The sequence below is a fragment of the Phyllobates terribilis genome, unplaced genomic scaffold (assembly GCF_046119375.1).
Source record: "Phyllobates terribilis strain yellow unplaced genomic scaffold, ASM4611937v1 Scaffold_291__1_contigs__length_2406647, whole genome shotgun sequence".
NCBI lineage: Eukaryota > Metazoa > Chordata > Amphibia > Anura > Dendrobatidae > Phyllobates > Phyllobates terribilis.
This window is the reverse complement of record NW_027363051.1, coordinates 754,762-782,601: the sequence shown is the minus strand read 5'-3', so window position 1 is coordinate 782,601 and position 27,840 is coordinate 754,762. Positions and strand designations below refer to the sequence as shown.

The following is a 27,840-nucleotide window of genomic DNA, read 5'->3' as shown; positions in this document are numbered from 1 at the left end:
CCCAATCTCCATACAGTGAATTAGGAGAGAAGAAACCAATGGATGGAAATGTGGAGCTTTCTCCAGCTCCTCTGTGGTTCCATCCCTGGTGGAGACGAAACTTGGAGAAGTTGTGTTTTTAGTACGGCTCCTTCACTGACTGACGAGGGTCTTCTCTGTCCCTCTCCTCGGGGTCTTCATCCTCCGAGTGCAGAGCATTAGGCTTTGGCCTCGCTGATTATCACTTCATACTTGAGGCCACAATGTGCTGGGTCCTTGGTATCGGGGGTGAGGACCACAACAATGTAATTTATTCCCTGATACATAAACATAGAATTACTAGTTCTGAGAGACGAGTCTTATATATAGACAGATACACGGCAGGTCATGTATTCAGTCTGTGTGTCTCCACAGATGGATCCAGGAGGAGAAATCCACCAGAGAGATGTCCCCGTCCTCTGTATCCCCAGGACTGTCCAGAGGAGAATCGCAACATCCCGGAGGATCATCAGGTAGACGACACTGAAGTCCCCACAATATCTGACCATGAAGTGATTGGACCTGAGCTCATCTTACATTTTTTCTTTTTTAGGGTGAAGATCTGATTGATATTAAGGTTGAGGTTATACATGGAGAGCAAGAGGCGACCGCAATATGGGCCGATCAGCAGGGTGAGGAGGGCAGACTGTCATGTCGGTTCTGTGGCCATCTACTACTACTCCCATCATCTCATGATCACATGACACAATCTACAGTGGCATGTAAAAGTTTGGGCACCCCTGGTCAAAATTACTGTTATTGTGACCAGTTAAGCAAGTTGAAGATGAAATGATCTCTAAAAGACCTAAAGTTAAAGATGACACATTTCCTTTGTATTACGCTTGGACATTTGTGTGCTCAGATAACTTTGACCAATGATTCAAACCTTACTTAGCCTGTTAGGGTAAGGGCTCGTTCACTATCATCGTTAGGAAAGGCCAGTGTTCTAAAAACCCAGCCTACTCTAACAATGTGCCAAATAAACAGCAGCCATGGCTTCTTCTAATCCGCTGTCTAGCACTCTGAAAATGATGGAGGCCCACAAAGCAGGAGAAGGCTATGAGCAAAGCGTTTTCAAGTTGCCTTTTGCTCGGTTCAAAATGTAATAAAGAAATGGCAGTTAACAGAAACAGTGGAGGTCAAGATAAGGTTTGGAAGACCAAGCAAATTTTCAGTAGGATTGCTAGAGAGGCAAATCAGAACCCCAGCCTGACTGCAAAAGACCTTCAGAAAGATTTAGCAGACTCTGGAGTTGTGGTACATTGTTGTACTCTTCAGAGACACCTGCAAAAATATGGACTTCATGGAAGAGTCATCAGAAGAAAACCTCTCCTGCGACCTCACCATGAAATTCAGCGTCAGAAGTATGCAAAAGTACATCTAAGAAGGTCTGATGCATTTTGGAAACAAGTCTTGTGGACCGATGAGGTTAAAATAGAGCAATGATCAAAGTTATGTGGAGAAAAAAGGGCACAGAATTTTAGGAAAAGAACATCTCGCCAACCATTAAGCATGGTGGTGGATCAATCCTGTTTTGGGGTTGTGTTGCAGCCAATGGCACAGGGAACGGGTAGAGGGAAGAATGGATTCCATGAAATTTCAGCAAATTCTTGATGCAAACATAACATCATCTGCAAAAAAGCTGAAGGTGAAAAGAGGATGACAAATGATAATGGTACTAAACACACGTCAAAAGGCGCAAGCTGAAGGTTTTACAATGGCCCTCATAGTCCCCTGATTTGAACTTCATTGAAAATCTGTGGCTAGACCTCAAAATAGCAGAGGATGCAAGACGACCCAAGAATCTCACAGAACTGGAAGAATTCTCCAAAGAAGAATGAATGAAAATCCCTCAAAAAAAAATTTAAAGACTATTGTCTGGCTACAAAAAGCATTTACAAGCTGTGATACTTTCAAAAGGGGGCGCTACTAGCTACTAACCTTGCTGGGTGCCAAAACTTTTGCATTTGCCCATTTTCCCTTATTGAATTTTTTTTTAAATGTAAAAGATGAAAATATATATAATTTATTATTTATTGTTTTGCCTAAAATACAAAGGAAATGTCATCTGTAACTTTAGGCCGTTTAGAGATTATTTCATCTTCAACTTAACTGTTCACAATAACAGTAATTTTGACCATTGGTGCCCAAACTTTTACATGTCACTGTATTCTGTCACTATGTGTTTCCTACAGATGGACTCATGGAAAGAAATCCACCAGAGAGATGTCCCCGTCCTCTGTATCCCCAGGACTGTCCAGAGGAGAATCACAACATCCCGGAGGATCATCAGGTAGACGGTGCTGAGCCCTGTACCGGATCTGTATATGGGGGACATTTCTGATCGAGGTCATAGATGTCACAGATTTTGGTGGCTTCTTGTATTGCGCTGATTGTTACATCTGATATATCAGGAGGAAGATCCGACTAAGAATAAAGTGAAGGACGAGACAGAAGAAGAAGCGATGACGATGAGGGATCAGCCGTGTGTGAGTGACGGGAAGGAGGAGATTCCTGTAGATGTTTCCACAGGTGTGTAATAATGACCGGCGTGTGATGATGATGATGATGATGATGATTGGCATGTGACTATGATTAGCGGCGTGTGATGATGATGACTGGCGTATGACGATGATGATTGGCATGTGACTATGATTAGCGGCGTGTGATGATGATGACTGGCGTATGACGATGATGATTGGCATGTGACTATGATTAGTGGCGTGTGATGATGATGACTGGCTTATGACGATGATGACTGGCATGTGACTATGATTAGCGGCGTGTGATGATGATGACTGGCGTATGACGATGATGATTGGCATGTGACTATGATTAGCGGCGTATGACGATGATGACCGGCGTGTGATGATGATGACTGGCGTATGACGATGATGATTGGCATGTGACTATGATTAGTGGCGTATGATGATGATGATGATTGGCATGTGACTATGATTAGCGGCGTGTGATGATGATGACCGGCGTATGATGATGATGATGATTGGCATGTGACTATGATTAGCGGCGTGTGATGATGATGACTGGCGTATGACGATGATGATTGGCATGTGACTATGATTAGTGGCGTGTGATGATGATGACTGGCTTATGACGATGATGACTATGATTAGCGGCGTGTGATGATGATGACTGGCGTATGACGATGATGATTGGCATGTGACTATGATTAGCGGCGTATGACGATGATGACCGGCGTGTGATGATGATGACTGGCGTATGACGATGATGATTGGCATGTGACTATGATTAGTGGCGTGTGATGATGATTACCGGCGTGTGATGATGATGACTGGCGTATGATGATGATGATTGGCATGTGACTATGATTAGCGGCGTGTGATGATGATGACTGGCGTATGACGATGATGATTGGCATGTGACTATGATTAGTGACGTGTGATGATGATGACTGGCGTATGACGATGATGATTGGCATGTGACTATGATTAGTGGCGTGTGATGATGATTACCGGCGTGTGATGGTGATGACTGGCGTATGATGATGATGATTGGCATGTGACTATGATTAGCGGCGTGTGATGATGATGACTGGCGTATGACGATGATGATTGGCATGTGACTATGATTAGTGACGTGTGACGATGAAGATGACCGGCGTATGACTATGATGATTGGCATGTGACTATGATTAGTGACGTGTGACGATGATGATTGGCGTATGACGATGATGATTGGCATGTGACTATGATTAGTGACGTGTGACGATGATGATGACCGGCGTATGACTATGATGATTGGCATGTGACTATGATTAGTGACGTGTGATGATGATGACTGGCGTATGACGATGATAATTGGCATGTGACTATGATTAGTGGCGTGTGATGATGATGACTGGCGTATGATGATGATGATTGGCATGTGACTATGATTAGTGGCGTGTGACGATGATGATGACTGGCGTATGACTATGATGATTGGCATGTGACTATGATTAGTGACGTGTGACGATGATGATTGGCGTATGATGATGATGATTGGCATGTGACTATGATTAGTGGCGTGTGATGATGATGACTAGCGTATGATGATGATGATTGGCATGTGACTATGATTAGCGGCGTGTGATGATGATGACTGGCGTATGACGATGATGATTGGCATGTGAGTATGATTATCGGCGTGTGATGATGATGACTGGCGTATGACGATGATGATTGGCATGTGACTATGATTAGCGGCGTGTGATGATGATGACTGGCGTATGACGATGATGATTGGCATGTGACTATGATTAGCGGCGCCTGATAATGACCGGTGTGTGATATTGTATGAAGTCTCCGGTGCAGTGAAGCTTTATCCGCCGTCCACATCACAGCAGAAGCGTCCGGTGATGGCGCGGCTGCTCCTGTACAGAGTCCGGTTGCGCACCGATGAATAACTGGGCCGCATTCACACCTCTTCTTAATGATTTAAGAAGCACATTTTTAATTTTCCTAATTGTGTTTTTTTATATTACTTCCATCTTTTATTTTCATATTATTCTTACACAAGTCTCATGCTGCCATATAAATGACTGAGCTTGCGATTCGGACAGAACCCCGGGGGAAGATTCCGTATAATGAGGCGCTGTGGACGCCGTCTGGCCTATGATCCAGTGATGTCCATCTTTTTCAGCGTGCATAAAAGCGCAGTCGACCAGAGGGTAGACGGAGTCCGGTGTAACTCTGCTGCCTCATTATTCTGAATGGATCCCTCGGGGGTGTCATCTGAATCATGTATTTTGTAGATTTAGATGGAAACCCCGATGTACAGTGGGTACGGAAAGTATTCAGACCCCTTTACATTTTTCACTATTTGTTTTATTGCAGCTATTCGGTAAGTTCTAAAAAGTTATTTTTTTTTCTCATTAAAGTCCACTCTGCACCCCATCTTGACTGAAAAAAAATACTGTAGACATTTTTGAAAATCTATTAAAAAAGAAGAACTGAAATATCACATGGTCATAAGTATTCAGACCCTTTGCTTAGTATTGAGAAGAAGCCCCCTTTGGAGCTAGTACAGCCATGAGTCTTCTTGGGAATGATGCAACAAGTTTTTTACACCTGGATTTGGGGATCCTCTTCCATTCTTCCTTGCAGATCCTCTCCAGTTCCATCAGGTTGGATTGTGAACGTTAGTGGACAGCCATTTTCAGGTCTCTCCAGAGATGCTCAATTGGGTTTAGGTCAGGGCTCTGGCTGGGCCAGTCAAGAATGGCCACAGAGTTGTTCTGAAGCCACTCCTCTGTCATTTTAGCTGTGTGCTTAGGGTTATTGTCTTGTTGGAAGGTGAACCTTCTTCCAAGTCTGAGGTCCAGAGCACTCTGGAAGAGGTTTTCATCCAGAATATCTCTGTACTTGGCTGCATTCATGTTTCCTTCAGTTGCAATCAGTCATCATGTCCCTGCAGCTGAAAAATACCCCCATAGCATGATGCTGCCTCCACCATGTTTCACTGTTGGGATTGTATTGGGCAGGTGATGAGCAGTGCCAGGTTTTCTCCACACATACCGCTTAGAATTATCACCAAAAAGTTCTATCTTCGTCTCATCAGACCAGAGAATCTTATTTCTCATAGTCTGTGAGTCCTTCATGTGTTTTGAGAAAACTCTATGCGGGCTTTCATATGTCTTGCACTGAGGAGAGGCTTCCATCTAGCCACTCTGCCATAAAGGCCCGACTGGTGGAGGGCTGCAGTGATCGTTGACTTTGTGGAACTTTCTCCCATCTCCCTACTGCATCTCTGGAGCTCAGCCACAGTGATCTTGGGGTTTTTCTTTACCTCTCCTACCAAGGCTCTTCTCCCACGATTGCTCAGTTTGGCTGGACGGCCAGGTCTAGGAAGACTTCTGGTGGTCCCAAACTTCTTCCATTTAAGGATTATGGAGGCCACTGTGCTCTTAGGAACCTTGAATAATGCAGAAATACTTTTGTAACCTTGGCCAGATCTGTGCCTTGCCACAATTCTGTCTCTGAGCTCCTTGGGCAGTTCCTTTGAGCTGATGATTCTCATTTGGTCTGACATGCACTGTGAGCTGTAAGGTCTTATATAGACAGGTGTGTGTCTTTCCAAATCAAGTCCTATGAGTTTCATTAAACACAGCTGGACTCCAATGAAGGAGTAGAACCATCTCAAGGAGGATCACAAGGAAATGGACAGCATGTGACTAAAATATAAGTGCCTGAGCGAAGGGTCTGAATACTTATGACCATGTGATATTTCAGTTTTTCTTTTTTAATAAATTTGCAAAATTGTCTGCATTTCTGCTTTTTTTCAGTCAAGATGGGGTGCAGAGTGTACTTTAATGAGAAAAATAAATGAACTTTTTAGAATTTACCAAATGGCTGCAATGAAACAGAGTGAAAAATTTAAAGGGGTCTGAATACTTCCCGTACCCACTGTAAGTGTTCACCGTACAGCACAGGATAAATATGATCCAAAATGTTCTGTACCCCAAAATGCCACCATTAAGAGCTTCTACTCAACCCACAAAAAAACAAGTCCCCACTCAGGTTCATCATCTGTAAACAGTAATATAGGGGGTGTCCATATTACTGGTAGCACAAAGGTTCTGGAAAAGTGACTTGGCTCCCATTTAAAGAAATCCAGTGACATCTGCGCTCCCAAATCCAAATGCCCCCTCCTCCTGGGCCCCACCGTGGGCAGTTAGCATCCACATGTTTGGCATTACTGTAGCAGGGAGAGCCAATTTATTTCTCCAGAAAGCACTAGCTGGGAATCATGTACTGGGCGCTACAACGTAAGGGCACTACAATGTACCGGACACTACAATGTACTGGCCACTATAATGAAATATTTGCATTTTCACTTCGCAACATCCATTACTGCTCGTTTCTGGAAAGCACCCATGGAGTCAAATTCATCACTACACCTGTATATAAATTTCCATAGGGGTGTAATTTCCAAACTGGTGTCACTTGAGGGGGGATTCTGCTCTTTTGCCACTTCGGGGCTCTGTATATGGAGTCTGCAAACTGTTCTACTAAAGTTTGTTCTCCAAGAGTCAAATAGCGCTCCTTCCCTCCCGAGTCTCGCCATGTGGCTAAGCAGTACTGTACAGACACATATGGGGTATTGCCCCGTTCAGCAGAAATTGTGTAACAAATTATGTGGTCATCTTTACCCATTTTCCCTTGTGAAAATGTAAAATCTGGGGCTAAAATAACATTATAGCGGTAAAAATGTAATTTTGTTTTTCTTCACCGTTCAATTGTATAACATTTTGTGAATCACAATTACCTTGTATTCATTGGGAAAGTGCGCGGTGGATGCTGGGTGTGACGCTCGGGGAAACCCCACCCACAGCCCGGCGTCCACCGCGGGGATCGCATCACCGAGTCACGCCTCACTTGACGCGACATCAGGGGAAACAAGAGCCGGCTGCAGCCGGGGGTCGCGTGATGCCTATAAGTGGCCAGCGATAGCGCCGCTCACAGGTAATAAAGACAAAGCAAGATAATTAAAAAAAATCTTCTCTCAACGGGTTAATTACATTGGGGGCATTTTTAACCGCTTCGCGACGGCCCACTGTAGATAAATGTCGGCGCTTGCTGGGCTCTGTGCAGCGCCAACGTTTAAAAACGGTGGGTGGTCTCGCAGCGCTCAGGACCCCCAGGGTCCTGCAAGTGCTGCGATTCCGGTGCAGAGCGTTAGCTGTGACAGGGGACATCATCGGGACCTGATTGAATCAGGTCCCAATGATGTTAACCCTTTGCTATGTTCTATATGCCGCTTTCTATAGTGATCGCGGCATATAGAAGATAGACAGAGGAGAGGGAGTCGTCTTACTTACCTCTCCGACAGACCGCTGATACCTTCCAGGACCTGGCGTTGCTATGGCAGCTGGAGGTCACATGACCGCCTCCAGATCTGCCATATATGGTGTCCTGCCAGGCTCAGCCTGCAGCTGAAGCCTGGCAGGACACACTGACTGTGAAACAGTCAGCAAAGATCTCATGTAATGTAATATATGTCTATTACATTGCATGACATCAGTGATCAGAAAAATAAAAATTAATGTCCCATACAGGGACTAAGTAAAAATGTAAAAAAAAAAATGTTTTTAAACTGTTAAAAAAAAAAATCACTAAATAAATAAAAATAAATAAATAAAATATTACACCAATAAATCCGTATATTTATGCAAAACCAAAAAAGTACACATATTTGGTATCGCCGCGTCCAAAACAACCCGATCTATAAAACTGTCACACTAATTAACTCCTTCTGTGCACACCGTAATAAAAATAAATAAAAAACGGAGCAAAAAACTATGCTTTTTCATCATATTGCCAAACAAAAAGTGGAAAAAAATGCGATAAAAAAGCAAAATGGAAATAAAAATGGTACCGCTGAAAACGTCATCTTGTTCCGCAAAAAAAAATCCGCCAATACAGCTCCATCAGCCGAAAAATAAAAAAGTTATAGCGCTCAGAATAAAGCGATGCAAAAAAAATATTTTTTCTATAAAATTGTTTTATTGTGTAAAAAGGCAAAACAAAAAAAAAATACAGTAAGTGTAGTATCGCTGTAAACGTACTGACCCAAAGAATAACACTGCCTGATCACTTTTACCACACGCAGAACGGCATAAAAAAAACCCTCAAAAAACAATTCCTGAATTGTTGGTTTTTGTTAATTTTACCTCCCATAAAACGGAATAGAAAGCGATCAAAAAATGTCATGTACACAAAAATGGTACCAATAAAAATGTCAACTCGTCCTGCAAAAAACAAGCCGTCACATGACTCTGTCAGCCGAAATATGGAAAAACTATAGCTCTCAAAATATGGCGATGCAAAAACTAGATTTTGCAAAAAAAAAGCGTCTCTTAGTGTGTGACAGCTGTCAGTCATAAAAACCCGATATAAATCTGGTATCTCTGTAATCGCACCGACCCGAAGAATAAAGTAATCTAATCAGTTATATCACACGAGGAACGGCATAAAAAATAAAACCAATTCTTCACCTGCTACTGATTTGTTTATTATGTCTCCCAAAGATCGCAGTAAGGCTCTGCTCACATTTATCCTGCGCTCTGCGCTGAGCGCTCACACCAGAGTTTCCGTGTAAATCTCTGAAATACGTGATTCAGACGGAATCCATGACGGAAGATTCCCTGTAATGAGGCAGATATAGGCCACTGTGGACGCCGTCTGGCCTGTGATCCCACGGTGTCATTTGTTTTAGGCGTGCATAAAAGTGCGGTTGGCCACAGTTTTGTGCACTTCAGAAAAAAAGGACACTGCTAAACAGAGGCCAGACGGAGTCCAGAGTAACTCTGCTGCCTCATTACAGTGAATGGATCCCGCAGGGGTTTCATCTGAATTACATCACTTGGAAATTTAGATGGAAACCCCGATGTAAGTGCTCAGCCTCGAGCGCCGGATAAATGTTACGTAAAATGTTCCCAATAAAAGCTTCAACTCAGTCCTCAAAAAAAGCTAGTCCCCACTCAGGTCCGTCATCTGTTAAAAATATTCCAAGTTACTGGTAGCAGAAAGGCTCTGGAAAAGCGAAATGGCCCTTGCCCCCCAAAAGAAATTCAGAAAATTTTGTGCTCCCAAATCCAAATGCCTATTCTACAATAATTTGTTCTCCAATTGTCAAATAGCACTCCGTCCCCCCGAGATCTCGCCGTATGGCTGAGCGGTACGATACAGCCACATATGGGGTATTGCCACTTTTAGAAGAAATTGTGTGACACATTTCGGCACCATTTTTACCCATTGCCATGTGTGAAAATGTAAAATCTGAGGGTAAAACATTTTTTTTGTGGTAAAAACATAATTATGCTTTTTTCACTGCACAATGGTATAAATTTAAAAATTAAAAAATACTCACTACTTCCCTAGATGAATTCCTTGAGAGGTGTAGTTTACAAAATGGGGTCACTTGTGGGGGTTTCTGCTGTTTCGGCATGTCAGCGACTCTTCAAATGTGACATGGTGTCTGCAACCTATCCCAGCCAACATAGCGCTCCTTTCTCTTCCGAACCCTGCCGTACACCAAAGCAGTGGTTTTCCCCCACATATGGTGTATCAGCGTACTCAGGAGAAATTGCACAACAAATTTCATAGTGTAATTTCTCCTGTTACCCTTATGATAATGCAAAATTAAGGGATGAAAAACGTTTTTGTGGGAAAAATGTGAAAATTTTATTTTTACAACTCAATATTATAAACTTCTGTGAAGCACCTGGGGGTGCAAGGTGCTCACCACACATCTAGATAAGTTCCCTAAGGGGTCTAGTTTCCAAAATGGTGTCACTTGTGGGGGGTTTCCACTGTTTAGGCACATTAGGGGCTCCCCAAATGCAACATGGCGTCCGTTAATTATTCAAACAAATTTTACATTCAAAAAGTCAAATGACGCTCCTTCCCTTCTGAACCCTGCCGAGCGCCCAAACAGTGGTTTTCCCTCACATATGGGGTATCAGCGCGCTCAAGAGAAATTACACAAAAAATTTTGGGGTCCATTTTTCCTGTTACCCCTGTGAAAATAAAAAAAATTGGGTCTAAAGTAACATTTTTGTGAAAAAAGTTAAATGTTCATTTTTTTCTTCCACATTCCAAAAATTCCTGTGAAGCACCTGAAGGGTTAATAAAGTTCTTGAATGTGGTTTTGAGCACCTTGAGGGGTGCAGTTTTTAGAATGGTGTCACTTTTGGGCATTTTCTGTCATACAGACCCCTCAAAGTGACTTTAAATATGATGTGGTCCCTAATAAAATGTTTTTGTAAATTTTGTTGGAAAAATGAGAAATCACTGGTCAACTTTTAACCCTTATAGCTCCCTAACAAAAAAAAATTTGGTTCCAAAAGTGTGCTGATGTAAAGTAGACATGTGGGAAATGTTATTTATTAACTATTTTGTGTGACATATCGCTCTGATTTAAGGGCATGAAAATTCAAAGTTTGAAAATTGCAAAATTTTTGCCAAATTTCCAATTTTTTCACAAATAAACGCAAGTGATATCGAAGAAATTTTACCACTATCATGAAGTACAATATGTCACGAAAAAACAATCTCAGAATCAGGGGGATCCGTTGAAGCGTTCCAGAGTAATTACTTCATAAAGTGACAGTGGTCAGAGTTGAAAAAATTGGCCCGGTCACGAAGGCAAAAACAGGCTCTGGTGCGAAGTGGTTAATAGTAGTGGACAACTTCTTTAATTACGTGGACACTTTTCTATACTAAGGCCAAGATACGAAGCTTGAGAGAGTGAAATGGCACTGGAGGTACATTAAGGGAACCTGTCATCAGTAATTACCACTTAAAGAACTATTTGCTGTCTAATCTCTGCCACCCCTGACTTGTGCCAATGTCACCAGTTTATAAGTGTCATTCACTTTACCCGTCATTGTGTTAATGTTATGGCATGTAGTTGTCCTCCTTATTACCTGTACTTTCACTGACGAGGGTCTTCATTGTGAGATCCAGAAAATACATTCAGAAATCTCTTTTGTGTTGAAGGAAAAACTCACATCTAATTTATCTTTCATCCTTATAGGAAATCGTTGTGAGAATAACGGTTCATCACTAAACTGTAAAAAGGAAGATATCAGGAAGCACTCTAATGGAGGAAACCTCATCACCCTTCCTGCACCTCCTGGACTTCACAGCGCTTCACTTTCTTATAATCCTCCTAATCATGAGGAATCATCTCCTGAGCAATCTCACATTATTACCAAAAGTCCAGGTGGCAAAGTGGATTCAAGATTTCAGTGTGACAAGCAATTTACAAAAAGCTCAGATTTTTTAACACACAGAAAAAACAAAGGAAAAAAGCCATACTCCTGTTCAGAATGTGGGAAATTCTTTACATATAAATCACAATTTGTTATACATGAGAGAATTCACACAGGAGGAAAGCCATATTCATGTTCAGAATGTGAAAAGTCCTTCACCGGTAAAGGAAGTCTTATTATACATCAGAGAATTCACACAGGAGAGAAGCCATATTCATGTTCAGAATGTGGGAAGTCCTTCACAAATAAAGGGAATCTTATTACACATCAGAGAAATCACACAGGAGAAAAACCATTTTCATGTTCACTATGTGGGAAGACCTTCACAGCTAAATGGCATCTTAGTAGACATCAGAGCATTCATACTGGAAAGTCGCCATATTCATGCTCAGAATGTGGGAAGTGTTTTAGTTATAAATCAGATCTTGTTAAACATCACAGAATTCACATGGGAGAAAAACCGTATTCATGTTCAGAATGTGGTAAATCTTTTATACATAAATCAATTCTTGCTGCACATAACAGAATTCATACAGGAGAAAAGCCGTATTCATGTTCAGAATGCGGGAAATCTTTTATTCGTAAATCAATTCTTGCTGCACATAACAGAATTCATACAGGAGAAAAGCCGTTTTCTTGTTCAGAATGTGGGAAATGTTTTAGATATAAATCGCATCTTGTTAAACATCAAAGAATTCACACAAGAGAAAAACTTTTTTCATGTTTAGCATGTGGAAGATGCTTTGCAAATAAATCAGAGCATGTTATACATCAAAGAATTCACACAGCAGAGAAGCCGTATTCATGTTCATTCTGTGAGAAATGCTTTACAAAACAAAATTATCTTGTGCAGCATGAGAGAAGTCACACAGGAGAGAAGCCGTATTCATGTTCAGAATGTGGGAAATCTTTTATACATAAATCATACCTTGTAAAACATGAAAGAAGTCATACAGGAGAAAAGCCGTATTCATGTTCAGAATGCGGGAAATCTTTTATTCATAAATCAATTCTTGCTGCACATAACAGAATTCATACAGGAGAAAAGCCATTTTCTTGTTCAGAATGTGGGAAATGTTTTAGATATAAATCGCATCTTGTTAAACATCAAAGAATTCACACAAGAGAAAAACTTTTTTCATGTTTAGCATGTGGAAAATGCTTTGCAAATAAATCAGAGCTCGTTATACATCAAAGAATTCACACAGGAGAGAAGCCGTATTCATGTTCATTCTGTGGGAAATGCTTTACAAAACAAAATTATCTTGTGCAGCATGAGAGAAGTCACACAGGAGAGAAGCCGTATTCATGTTCAGAATGTGGGAAATCTTTTATACATAAATCATACCTTGTAAAACATGAGAGAAGACATACGGGAAAGAAAGTGTAATTATGTTCACTATGTTTTATAAAGTTTAATAAACATTGTTCAGCATAAATGAGTACACCCCCTTTGATGAGTAAGATTTTATTTAATAGCTCACTGAACACAAGATCAATTTTGCCAACACTAAGTTTCATAGAACATTTTTTTGTAATCAAAACATGAAAGTAATAATATAACTCTCATTACAAAATCTCAAAAGCTACTACATCTATTATTTTGTATGGCCTCCATAATTTTAAAGGACAGCACCAAGTTTTCTAGAATCACTGTCACCCTGTTCTTCAGAAATGCAACAGTGGCCTACCAAGGGAACAGAGTGATGGCAGCATCTTTTCTGTCACTATAGAGCAGAACATCTGTGAATTCAAGATCCCATCAATGAAATGTAGCTCCTCATGCAGCCCCACATAAGGACACGGCCACCACCAGGTCTCACTGTAGACACCATGCATTCTCATTGTATTCCTCACCTCTTCAATGTCATACAGTTTTGAAGCCATCAGTTCCAAAAAAAAAACCTTTATCTTGGTCTGATCACTCCAGAGTATAAAGTCCCAGGAGTCTTCATATGTTTCCGCATGTGTCCTGGCAGATTGTAGGGCGGCTTTTTTGTGCAGGGGATTTAGGAGAGGCTTTCTATGTGGACAACACCCATGTCTGCCATTCCTCTATAGAAAACATTGTCTGCTTTCAGCTCATCTCTCAATGCTTGGATGAAAAATCACAGTTGGGAAGGAATGGACGGGACAAAGAAAGTTACTGATAATCCGGCACTTGTTTTCCAGTGTGAATATTTTTTTTATTGAAACATCCAAATTAAAATCATAGAAACATTAAAAAACAGGACATCCTGGAATAGTAGCAAAAAATCTACGCGTTTTGAACCGGCAATTGTGTTCGGTCCTTATTCATGGCATAATAAATAACCAGTAACCAGCTTCTTATACACATCATAGTGTGTAATGCACAGCGGAGACCCCCAGCCCCAAATGGACATGTGCAAGTATGTCTACATTACCCCTATGGATGATCATATGTCCACAACAAAAAGCATCCGTGCAATAGAAGAATGAAGTGTCTGCATCTATAATGTGTATATTATGTATAATTACTATAAAAGAGGAAAAAACACAATTCAGTAAATGGATACAAGGTCTGAACGAAGCTTCATATCACTGGGGAATCTGGAGGCCAATTCCAGAATCCACAAGGCTTCTCGGGGGTGTACTTTTTATACCAATCTCCCCCTTAGCTGGTCTGGTGACATATTCAATACCCACAACTGTAAAGTGATTAATCCCTATTGTGTTGTATGAGATGTTGTGATGCTGCAGATGTATTACGTGTTGTGGGGCCAAGAACGTCCCTAACGTGTCCCCCAATGCGGTGACATAAGGGTCTGACCGTGCCCCCCACATATTGCAGCAGACAAGCTTCACAGTGTATGGTGTCAATGACGTGTGGAGCTACAACTAATGAGATGTCGGATATTATAGGGTTTATTATGGTTAGTAGATGCAGACGTTTTTGCTTTGTGCACAGACTTGCACAAACCACATTTATTTCTCCCACATTCAATGAAACCTTTGGTGTTTGTCCTCCACGTGTCAGTTGTCTTTCTTGTTGCTGGATCCTTGTCGGTGTATAACATAGGTAAATGTTTTCTGGTAATATTCACTGTATTATAGGAATCTTCTCTGCAGCCAGTATTGAATGTATCTCTAGACTGATGGATGTTTCCTTCTTTGTGCGTTTTCGGTAATGTATGAAATATTGGACATTGTGGGTGATTTTCCTTTAATCGTTCTATTTGTTTGGCATTAAGTACAGCCGATACCAAACCCTCCTCCAAAAGACAATGTAAGGGGGTATTGTATGAATTAGTAGGATCTCCATCTAGAGTGCGGCATATATTAGTATCGTCATCCATGTTCATAACCTCCGGCTCATACAACCCACTATCCAGAGCTGTGATCGAGCCCCCTTTATCTGCAGCTCTAATGACTTTATTAGGGCTGTGCTCAGGGCCGTATCTGGCATTCATGCTGCCCTAGGCACTTTAAGTGGTCACGCCCCCTACTGGTAATTCATACTAAAAGTGCTCATACCCTTTAGGCCCCCTTCACACGTACCGGAGACACACACGTACACCCATTATAATCTATAGGCTGCGCACATGGTCACACGGACCGGACATGTCCGTTTTTTGCCGGCAGCTCGGACGTCAGTACGTCCTGCACACAGATGACATAAAGTGTGACATCCGCACACACGTCTGTGTGACACGTGCCGGAAGAGAGTGCAGAATAGAAATGACAGATATTTAGGTGTTAGATGTGCAAAGATCGAGATAGATGATAGATATCCGTGAGATATATAATTAGTGCCCTGTGTGTGGAGTTTACTGTACTTGTGTTTAGCTAATAAATTAAAAAAGCGATGTGGAGTCCTCCCTATTTTTGATAACCAGCAAAAACAAAGAAATGACATCACAATGAAATAAAAAATGAAGAAAACTACAAACATTCATATAATCATATTAGTCTCATTATATAAAATATACACTGCTCAAAAAAATAAAGGGAACACTTACACAACAGAATATAACTCCAAGTGAATCAAACTTCTGTGAAATCAAACTGTCCACTTAGGAAGCAACACTGATTGACAATCAATTTCACATGCTGTTGTGCAAATGGAATAGACAATAGATGGAGATTATTGGCAATTATCAAGATACCCTCAATAAAGGAGTGGTTCTGCAGGTGGGGACCACAGACCACTTCTCAGTACCAATGCTTTCTGGCTGATGTTTTGGTCAATTTGAATGTTGGTTGTGCTTTCACACTCATGGTAGCATGAGACGGACTCCACAACCCACAGAAGTTGCTCAGGTAGTGCAGCTCATCCGGAATGGCACATCAATGCGAGCTGTGGCAAGAAGGTTTGCTGTATCTGTCAGCGTAGTGTCCAAAGGCTGGAGGCGCTACCAGGAGACAGGCCAGTACACCAGCAGACGTGGAGGGGGCCGCAGGAGGGCAACAACCCAGCAGCAGGACTACTACCTCCACCTTTGTGCAAGGAGGAACAGTAGGAGCACTGCCAGAGCCCTGCAAAATGACCTCCAGCAGGCCACAAATATGCATGTGTCTGCACAAACGGTTATAAATCGACTCCATGAGGGTGGTATGAGGGCCCACGTCCACAGATGGGGGTTGTGCTCACAGCCCAACACAGTGCAGGACGCTTGGCATTTGCCACAGAACACCAGGATTGGCAAAGTCGCCACTGGCGCCCTGTACTCTTCACAGATGAAAGCAGGTTCACACTGCGCACATGTGACAGACATGACAGAGTCTGGAGACGCCGTGGAGAGCGATCTGCTGCCTGCAACATCCTTCAGCATGACCGGTTTGGCAGTGGGTCAGTAATGGTGTGGGGTAGCATTGCTTTGGAGGGTCGCACAGCCCTCCATGTGCTCGCCAGAGGCAGCCTGGCTGCCATTAGTTACCGAGATGAGATCCTCAGACCCCTTGTGAGACCATATGCTGGTGCGGTTGGCCCTGGGTTCCTCCTAATGCAGGACAATGCCAGACCTCATGTGGCTGGAGTGTGTCAGCAGTTCCTGCAAGATGAAGGCACTGAAGCTATGGACTGGCCGCCCATTCCCCAGACCTGAATCCGATTGAGCACATCTGGGACGTCATGTCTCGCTCCATCCACCAACGTCACATTTCACTACAGACTGTCCAGGAGTTGGCGGATGCTATAGTCCAGGTCTGGGAGGAGATCCCACAAGAGACCATCCGCAACCTCATCAGGAGCATGCCCAGGCATTGTAGGGAGGTCATACAGGCACGTGGAGGCCACACACAATACTCAGCCTCATCAGGAGCATGCCCAGGCGTTGTAGGGAGGTCATACAGGCACGTGAAGGCCACACACAATACTCAGCCTCATCAGGAGCATGCCCAGGCGTTGTAGGGAGGCCATACAGGCACGTGGAGGCCACACACAATACTCAGCCTCATTTTGACTTGTTTTAAGGACATTACATTAAAGTTGGATCAGCCTGTAGTGGGTTTTTCCACTTTGTACAGAACAAAGTATTCAATGATGTTACAGGCAGAGGACATACAATCCTTGGTATTTTGTATTAGGGTAGGGGTGATGTCAGGTGAAGAAGTGTATAATTGGGTATCGTCAACATAGAGATGATACTGGAACCCAAATCTGCTGATTGTTTGTCCAATAGGGGCAGTGTATAGAGAGAAGAGGAGGGGGCCTAGGACTGAGCCCTGCGGACCCCGATAGTAAGGGGACGAGGAGAGGAAGAGGGGCCGGCAAAAGATACAGTGAAGCAGCGGTCAGAGAGGTAGGAGAACCAGGAGAGAACGGTGTCCTTGAGGCCAATAGAGTGGAGCATAGTGAGGAGGAGCTGGTGATCCACAGTGTCAAATGCTGCAGAGAGATCCAGGAGAATCAGCAGGGAGCAGTGACCTTTGGATTTAGCTGTTCGTAGATCATTAGAGACTTTAGTGAGGTCAGTTTCAGTGGAGTGTAAGGAGCGGAAACCAGATTGTAGAGGGTCGAGGAGAGAGTTATCTGAGAGATAGCGGATTAGACGGAAGTGGACCAGGCGTTCCAGGAGTTTAGAGATGTAAGGAAGGTTAGAGACAGGTCTGTAGTTAGCAGTGCAGTTCTGGTCCAGGGATGGCTTTTTAAGTAAAGGGGTTATGATGGCATGTTTAAATGAGGAGGGAAAGATACCTGAAGAAAGAGAGAGGTTAAATATTTTAGTCAGGTGAGTGGTGACCACCGGTGAGAGAGACTGCAGGAGATGTGAAGGTTGTAGGTCGAGAAGAAGCGAGGAGCTGGGTAACCTCTTCTTCTGTAACAGGCTCAAAGATGGCTAGTGAGCTTGACGTGCGGCAGGGAAGGGGATCCAGGCACTGAGGAGATTGGGCTGAGATGTCCTGATGGATGTGGTTGATTTTTTCTAGGAAATAAGTGGCCAGATCCTCACCACTGAGGTTGGTGGTGGGGGCCTGTGCATTAGGTTTCAGGAGGGAGTTTAAGGTTTCAAAAAGTCGTTTTGTATTGTTGGACATTGAAGTGATGAGGGTGGTGAAGTAGGATTGTTTGGCCAGATGAAGGGCAGAGATATAGGTTTTGAGCATGAATTTATAGTGTTTGCATTGTGTGCCAGGGCTGCCGTTGTCTGTGTCGGGTCTTTCTGCATGTAGAAGGTGCTGCTTCATCTAGGGCGCTCTTCAGTGTATTATTGTAGTGTGACAATGCTAAGTCTGGACAGGAGAGGGAGGAGATGAGGGCTAAAGGTGTGTGGAGATTGTCCATAAGCTGCTGGGTATTAATGGTACGTGTATCCCTATAAGTGAGGTAAGTGGGGGTGTCCCAGGTGAGGAGACAGTTCTTGACAGAGAAGGAAACAAGGTTGTGGTCCGAGAGCGGGAGAGGGGAGTTAGTAAAGTCATGCAGCGAGCAGAGACGGGAGAAAACCAGGTCCAGAGTATTCCCGTCTTCATGTGTAGGAGAGTTAGTAACCTGTGAGAGGCTGAATGAGGGTGTTAGAGAAAGTAGATGAGAGACAGATTGGGAGAGGGGATCATTGATGGGGATGTTAAAGTCTCCCATGATGAGAGTGGGGATGTCACAGGATAGAAAGTGAGGAAGCCAGGTGGCAAAGTGATCCAGGAACTGGCAGGAGGAGCCTGGAGGGCGATACACAACCGCCACTCACAGGGAGAAGGGTTTGAAGAGTCTGACGGTGTGGACTTCAAAGGAAGCAAACATAAGTGAGGGAACCGGGGTGGTGGGTGACCTGGAAAGCACATTGTGGTGAAAGGAGCAAACCAACACCTCCACCCTGTCTATTCTCAGGTCTGGCCGTATGTGAAAATTTTAGCCCACCAAATGAGAGAGCAGCAGCTGCGGTGGTGTCTGAATGCTTGATCCAGGTTTCTGTAATAGCCAGAAGGTGAAGAGAATTAGAGAGGAAAAATTTGTGAATGTAAGTTAGTTTGTTACACACAGACCGTGCATTCCAGAGAGCACAATTGAAAGCAATAGGAGAGGGCATGCACTGAATGTTAATAAGATTAGCAGGGTTTCTATATGCAGCTGGAGGAGAGTGGTGTATAGTAGTGGAGGGAGCGCCCAGGGTTGGGGGAGATGTTGCCAGCGACTAGGAGAAAGAGAAAAAAGAAAAAGAGCAGGTGGTGCAATGATTTGTATGAATGTTTTGAGTGCTATATGGGGGTAGTGAATGGTTTGGAGTGGGTGAGAAATATCAGTAGAGCCTCAGAGTTATACATGAGAGAGGGGAGAAGGGAGGGGTGGATATGGAGAGAGTGCACAGAATGTGTTAAAGGGTGGGCGAGATGTGAGAAAGCAGAAGTTAAAACAAGTAAGATAATAATCATCGTACCATTTAGCTATATGCACCAAAGTCTAAAAAACAAATATCATCATTCACCCACAACACATTCTAATTCTCCTCTGTATATCATAAATGGGAAGGAAAAATTATTGACCTAATTTATATATTATTTGTTTATTTATTTTATATTTTTCGCAATCTCCACTTCTAAATCAGTATCTGCTGCCTGCAGTCTATCAGCAGTCAACAAGATTAAATCCAGGGAACACTTATTAACCCCTTTACAACCCATGACGCACTAATACGCGTCTGTTCCCTAGGCTTTAAGAGCCTGACCCGTATTAGTACGTCATGGCGATCGCGCACGCACACAGGCTGTGCGGGCGCGATCGTCGCCGGGTGTCAGCTGATTGCCACAGCTGACACCCGGTGCTATGTGCAGGGAGTGGTCCTGCACCGCTCCCGGCACATTAACCCCCGCAATGCTGCGATCAAAGTCGATCACAGCATTGCGGTGGCTAAGGGGAGGTGATCGGTGTACTCACCTCCTCTTCCGGCCTCCAGCGCTGTCTGCCGCGGCTTCCAGGATGTTGCCATGACGACCCGATGTCGTCATGACAACATCCGGGTCACCAGACAGCAGGAATATTTTGGACATGCGCAGTGCATTTCCAAACTATCTTCTCCCTGTCCAGCGTTGACAGCCTGCATGGCACAGGGATGGTGCTCCATTCCTGTGCCATGCAGGCGATCAGAGTAAAAAAAAGTGAAAGTCCCATAGTGGGACAGAGTGAAAAAAAAAAAATTGTAAAAATATAAAAAAAATAAATTAAAAAATAATCCACCAAAAATAAAAATATAATGTACCCATCAATAAATATTATGAAAAAAAAAAACAATAAAAGTACACACATTTGGTATCGCCGCGTCCGTAACGACCTGACCTATAAAACTGTCCCACTAGTTAACCCCTTCAGTGAACATGGTAAAAAAGCAAAACAAAAACCGAAGCAAAAAACAATGCTTTATCACCATACCGTCAAACAAAAAATGGAATAACACGCGATCAAAAAGACGAATATAAATAAAAATGGTATCGCTGAAAACGTCATCTCGTCCTGCAAAAAACAAGCCGCATACAGCTCCATCAGCCGAAAAGTAAAAAAGTTATAGCTCTCAGAATAAAGCGATGCTAAAAAATAATTTTTTCTATAAAATTGCTTTTATTATGTAAAAGGGCAAAGCATAGAAAAGCGATATAAATGTGGTACCGCTGTAAACGTACCGACCCGAAGAATAAAGCTGCCTTATCAATTTTACCACACGCGGAACAGAATAAAAAAAAACAAAAAAACAATTCCTGAATTGTTGGTTTTTGTTTATTCTGCCTCCCAAAAATCGGAATAGAAAGCGATCAAAAAATGTCACGTGCCTGAATATGGCACCAATAACAACGTCAACTCGTCCCGCAAAAAAACAAGCCATCTCATGACTCTGTCTGCCAAAATCTGGAAAAATTATAGCTCTCAAAATATGGCGATGCAAAAACTAGATTTTGCAAAAAATGTGTCTTTTAGTGTGTGACAGCTGTCAGTAATAAAAACCCCATATGATTCTGGTATCACTGTAATCGCACCGACCCGAAGAATAAAGTCGTCTAATCACTTATACCGCACGAGGAACGGCGTAAAAAATAAACTCTCGGGTTAGGGTTGTGCTAGGGTTAGGGTTAGGCCAGGGTTGGGGTTAGGGTTGGGCTAGGGTTGGGGTTAGGGTTGGGCTAGGGTTAGGGTTAGGGTTGGGATTTTTTTCAAAAGTAAGAAAAAAAGATGACGATATGGCGACTAGTGTTGAGCGCAAGTGCTCGCTACTTGAGTTTGCATCGGGAGCTCTGTTATGCATTGAGTATCGTGGGTATTTGAGTGACATGCCCCATATGCTTCGCGGCAAAAAAACTTTGCGGGGATTGCCTGCCATGCACGAGCGATCCCCGCATGTTTTTTTGGGTGTCTAATAACCGTGAAACATGCGGGGCAGGGAATCGAGCATGTCACTCGAGCACACTCAGTACTTCGTGCATACCTGAGTACCCGGTGCGCTCAAAACTAATGACAACTTATTCAATATGATGACCTAATGTTATAAAAATTCTGTGTCGTACCGCTGGGTTCAAAATGTTCACTATACCCCTTGATAAAATCCTTGAGGGGTCTAGTTTCCAAAATTGGGTCACTTGTGGGGGGTTTCCACTGTTTAGGCATACAGGGGCTCTCCAAACGCGACATGGCGTCCGCTAACAAATTGAATGGAAAATCGGCTCAAATTGTTAGCGGACACCATGTCGCGTTTGGAGAGCCCCTGTGTGTCTAAACATTGGAGCTCCCCCACAATTGACCCCATTTTGGAAACTAGACCCCCCAAGGCACCTATCTAGATGCATAGTGAGCACTTGGAACCCCCAGGTGCTTCACAAATTGATTCGTAAAAATGAAAAAGTGGGAAAAAAAATACTTTTTCATTTTTACGGATTAATTTGTGAAACACCTGGGGGTTCGAAGTGCTCACTATGCATCTAGATAGGTGCCTTGGGGGGGTCTAGTTTCCAAAATGGGGTCACTTGTGGGTGATTTCCACTGTTTAGGCACATCAGGGGCTCTCCAAACGTAACATGGCGTCCGCTAATTATTCAAGCAAATTTTACAAACAAAAACTCAAATGCACTCCTTCCCTTCCGAGCCCTGCCGTGCGCCCAAACAGTGGTTTTTCCCCACATATGGGGTATCTGCGTGCCTAGGGGAAATTGCACAACAAATTTTGGGGTCCATTTTTTCCTGTTACCCCTGCGAAAATAAAAAAAATTGGGTCTAAAGTAACATTTTTGTGAAAAAAGTTTCTTCCACATTCCAAAAATTCCTGTGAAGCACCTGAAGGGTTAATAAAGTTCTTGAATGTGGTTTTGAGCATCTTGAGGGTTGCAGTTTTTAGAATTGTGTCACTTTTGGGTATTTTCTGTCATAAAGACCTCTCAAAGTGACTTCAAATGTGATGTGGTCCCTAAAAAATGGTTTTGTAAATTTTGTTGGAAAAAATGAGAAATCGCTGGTCAACTTTTAACCCTTATAGCTTCCTAACAAAAAAAAATTTTGGTTCCAAAATTGAGTTGATGTAAAGTAGACATGTGGGAAATGTTATTTATTAACTATTTTGTGTGACATATCTCGGATTTAAGGGCATAAAAATTCAAATTTTGAAAATTGCAAAATTTTCTAAATTTTTGCCAAATTTCCGTTTTTTTCACAAATAAACGCAAGTGATATCGAAGAAACTTTACCACAATCATGAAGTACAATATGTCACGAAAAAACAATCTCAGAATCAGGGGGATCTGTTGAAGCGTTCCAGAGTAATTACCTCATAAAGTGACAGTGGTCAGAATTGTAAAAATTGGCCTGGTCATTAACCTGCAAACCACCTTGGGTTGTAAAGGGGCTAATCTACTCGAATTGATCGCAGAAAGTCCCATCCTCTGAAAACAGAGTGGGGCGCAGATGGACTCGCAGTCCTCGCGATAGGCGTTTTTCTCCACAGTATTCCATTACAGTTGCAGCATGAAGTTCATAGGAGACTCACCTTTTGGTTTCTTTTCCCAGTCACGTCTCCTGAATTCACTTGTGGATATTTTGAGAAAGTCCGTAGATATCGTTGTCTGAGACAAAATACCAGGTGATAGAACAAGTGAGTGCTCCTAAGAGAGGAGGCGGTATTAAGAGAAGGTGATTAAGGAGGGAAGCCTTCTGGATATTGACTTTAAATAGTCTGTCTCCTAAAGGCCTGAATCTAGAGTATAATGTGAGTCCGTCAGTAGAGCTGGGTGACAAATGTTCCCTTTCTTTTCTTTCTTCTTGCAGACAGTACAGACACGGTGGTCTCGCTGGAGCAGATACCGCATTGTCCAGTAACACATCTATGGTTATAGAAATGATCGGGGTCAGGAATGAAGTTGAGATTTGATGAAGGTTTTTTATGGATATAGCAACATTGGATTCCGGGAAAGAAGCTTTCACATTACTATTTGTTGCTTCGGTTCTTATGTTGTGATAATGTCGGTATACTCATAGTTACATAGTTACATAGTTTATAAGGCCGAAAAAAGACAAGCGTCCATCCAGTTCAGCCTATTTCTTGTGCACTGCAGCTATTCCGCAGCGTTGATCCAGGGGAAGGCAAAAAAAAAAACATGCGGTATAGGCCAATTTACATCATTGATGAAAAATTCACTTCCCGACACCAATCTGGCAGTCAGATTAATTTCCTGGATTAATTAACTATCACTAAGCATAAGGTGTAATTTTATTGTTCTCAAGAAAGGCGTCCAGGCCTCTCTTGAACTCATTAAGTGAGTTGGACATCACCACTTCCTCTCCCAGAGAGTTCCAGAGTCTCACGGCTCTGACCGTAAAGAATCCCCTTCTATGCTGGTGCAGGAACCTCCTTTCCTCCAGACGCATAGTGTGCCCCCTCGTCTTTGTCACCATCCTTGGTATAAACAGGTCATGGGAAAGATCTCTGTACTGCCCCCTGATGTATTTATACATGTTTATGAGGTCTCCCCTAAGCCTTCTCTTTTCCAGCGTAAATAGGCCTAATTTTGTCAACCTCTCTGGGTATTCTAGTCCCTCCATTCCCTTTATTACCTTAGTCGCCCTCCTTTGTACCCTCTCTAGCTCCAATATGTCTTTCCTGAGCACCGGAGCCCAGGACTGTGCACAATATTCTAAGTGCGGCCTTACCAGCGCTTTATACAGAGGAAGAACAATGTTCTCATCATATGCCCCTATTCCTCTTCTGATGCATGCCATGACTCTATTTGCCTTCGCAGCTGCTGCCTGACATTGGGCACTCCAATTTAATTTGCTATTAACCAAGACGCCCAGGTCCTTCTCCATGTCAGATTTCCCTAACGGTTTCCCATTTAATATGTATGGGTGACTGCTGTTTTTCTTTCCCATATGCATGACCTTACATTTATCGGCATTGAACCCCATTTGCCATTTTTTGGCCCAACTCCCCAATTTATCTAAATCCTCCTGTAGCTGTGCCCTGTCCTCATCTGTATTAACTACTTTACAAAGTTTAGTATCATCTGCAAATATTGCTATTTTACTATGCAACCCTTCCACTAGATCATTAATAAATATATTAAATAATATAGGGCCCAAGACAGACCCTTGAGGCACCCCGCTAGTAACCCTGACACCCCCTGAGCTTACTCCATTGATAACCACCCTCTGCTTTCTATCACTCAGCCAGCTATTTACCCACTTGCACACATTATCCCCCAGACCAAGCATTCTCATTTTATAGACCAACCTTTTGTGTGGCACGGTATCAAACGCTTTGGAGAAGTCAAGGTATACAACATCCCCTGACTCTCCCCGGTCCAGCTGTGAGCTCACCTCCTCGTAGAAGGCCATCAGGAGCGATCCCTCATGAATCCATGTTGATACGGAGTTAGACAGTTATTATCATTAAGATATTCTACAATAGCATCTCTAAGAAATCCTTCAAACAATTTACCCACAACAGACGTTAAGCTGACTGCTCTATAGTTCCCAGGGTCACTTTTAGACCCATTTTTGAATATTGGTACCACATTTGCTTGGCGCCAGTCTAGTGGGACAGTCCCTGTCCATAAAGAGTGCTTGAATATAAGATACAGCGGTCTGTCTATCACATTACTTAATTCTTTTAGTACCCGGGGGTGTATGTCATCTGGGCCTGGTGACTTGTCTATTTTGATATTATTTAGGCGTTTCTGAACTTCCTCCTGGGTTAGGTGGGTGATATTTAGCGGAGGGTTTACTTTATCACTCTGCATTTCCTCCGATAAATTGTTTTCTTTTGTGAAAACAGTGGAGAAGAAGCTATCGAGTAGGTTTGCTTTACCCTCATCGCGCTCTATGATTTTACCCAGGTTATTTTTCAATGGGCCAACGCCATCAGTTTTAATCCTTTTACTGTTTATATAGTTAAAGAACAGTTTGGGATTCGTTTTACTTTCCTTGGCAATTAGTCTCTCTGTCTCCTCTTTTGCTATTCTTATTTGTTTCTTACAGATTTTGTTTTTTTCCCTATAAGATATTAGCGCTTCCTCGCTGCCTTCTTGTTTAAGTTTACCTAAAGCCCTTTTTTTGTTTTTCATTGCCCTCTTGACTTCCTTATTTAGCCACATTGGCTTCCTCCTATTCCTCGCCCTTTTATTCCCATAAGGTATGTACCTTCTACAGTGACTATGTAGGACTGTTTTGAACATTTCCCATTTTCTATCCGTGCTCCTATTACTAAAGATACTATCCCAGTCTATAAGGTGAAGGGCATCTCTTAGCTGAAGTTCAGTGTTTTTGTGACTCCCTTGCTGGGCACCTACTGAAGCACATGTGGAATTGTATAATGTTGTGGTCACTATTTCCCAGGTGCCCCCCGACCTGCACCCCAGTTATTCTGTCTGGCCTGTTAGTTAATATTAAGTCTAAAAGGGCCGTCCCTCTAGTTGGTTCCTGCACAAGTTGTGACAAATAATTGTCTTTGATAATTGACAGAAACCTGTTTCCTTTCTGAGATCTACAGCTTTCGGTTTCCCAGTCTATATCGGGGTAGTTGAAGTCCCCCAAAATAATCACCTCGTTATTTTTTGCTACTTCGTCTATTTGTCTCATTAATAGACTTTCCGTGGCTTCTGCTATATTTGGTGGTTTATAACAGACTCCTATGATAATTTTATTATTGTTTTTTGCCCCATGTATCTCCACCCATAAGGACTCGACCTCCTCATTTCCCTCCCATACATCCTCCCGTATTGTAGGCTTTAGACACGTCTTTACATATAGACAGACTCCACCCCCTTTCTGATTTCTTCGATCCCTTATAAACAGACTGTAACCCTGTAAGTTAACTGCCCAGTCATAGCTTTCATCTAACCATGTCTCGGTTATTCCCACTATGTCATAGTTACCTGTAGATATTTCTGCTTCCAGTTCATCCATCTTGTTTGTCAGGCTTCTGGCATTTGCTAGCACGCAGTTTACACGATTTTGTTTTGCTCCAATCTTCTCCCTGTGGATTATATTACAAATTTTCTTACCTCCCTTCCAAGCATCTTGTCTTGGACCTTCTTTGTCGCACTTCATATCTTTCATTAGTATGTTCTCTGGTTTCATGTTCGTGTCCAGCGTTTTTCTTCCCATCCCCTCTTCTTCTAGTTTAACGCCCTCCTGATGAGTGTTGCGAGTCTCCTGGCGAATGTGTGTTTCCCGGGTTTGTTGAGGTGTAGTCCGTCTCTGGCAAGGAGTCCGTCATAGAGGTAATTCACACCGTGGTCCAGGAATCCAAATCCTTGTTGTCTGCACCATCGTCTCAGCCAGTTGTTCACATCAAGGATCCTGTTCCATCTCCTGACGCCATGCCCGTCTACTGGAAGGATAGAAGAAAAAACTACCTGCGCATCCAGCTCTTTTACTTTCTTCCCCAATGCTTCAAAGTCCTTGCAGATTGTCGGTAGGTCCTTCTTTGTCGTGTCATTGGTGCCAACATGTATCAGAAGAAATGGGTGGACATCCTTGGAACTGATGAGCTTCGGTATCCTATCGGTAACATCCTTGATCTTCGCCCCTGGGAGGCTACATACTTCTCTTGCGGTTATGTCTGCAGATAGCTGCTTCTGTTCCTCTCAGTAGTGAGTCTCCCACCACCACCACTCTTCTTCCCTTCTTGGCTGTCCTTTTTCTTGTCGCTTCTGGGTGTTTCTGGGTGCTCTTTTCTTTTTTGCTTGCTGGTAGTTCCTCATCCTTAGGTGTGCCATCTTCGTCCTCCACAAGTCCTTGGAATCTGTTTCTCAGTTGTGTGGTTGGTGGTATCTCCATGGTCTTCAAGCTTCATTTGGTCACTTGCCTCTACTTGTCTGCCTCTGGAGGTTCTCTGATGCTTCCTTCACTTTCCGTGACCAGTAGTGACGCTTCTGTTCTATCCAGGAAGTCTTCATTTTCCATGATGAGTTTTAATGTCGCAATTCTTTCTTCCAGTCCCCGCACCTTTTCTTCTAAAAGAGCCAGTAGTCTACACTTCTGGCAGGTGAAGTTGGTTTTTAGCTTCTGGTCAATCTGTGAACATGTAGCACATGTTGCAGCTCACCATGTAGGTTGTCACATCTGCCATGCTGCTCCTCGTCCCTGCTGACTTGAT

General features: G+C 42.9%; 1 protein-coding gene across 1 annotated transcript in view; it reads left to right on the top strand.

Moving 5' to 3' along the window:
• LOC141220396 (uncharacterized) overlaps positions 1-14,327 on the top strand; it is a 163,367-nt gene extending 149,040 nt beyond the window's left edge. The window contains 2 exon segments of the mRNA XM_073666323.1: positions 2,448-2,550; positions 11,578-14,327. Of these exon segments, the coding sequence (XP_073522424.1) occupies positions 2,448-2,550; positions 11,578-13,205 (1,731 nt within the window). The 3' untranslated portion in view covers positions 13,206-14,327.
• Positions 14,328-27,840: the final 13,513 nt, after the last annotated feature.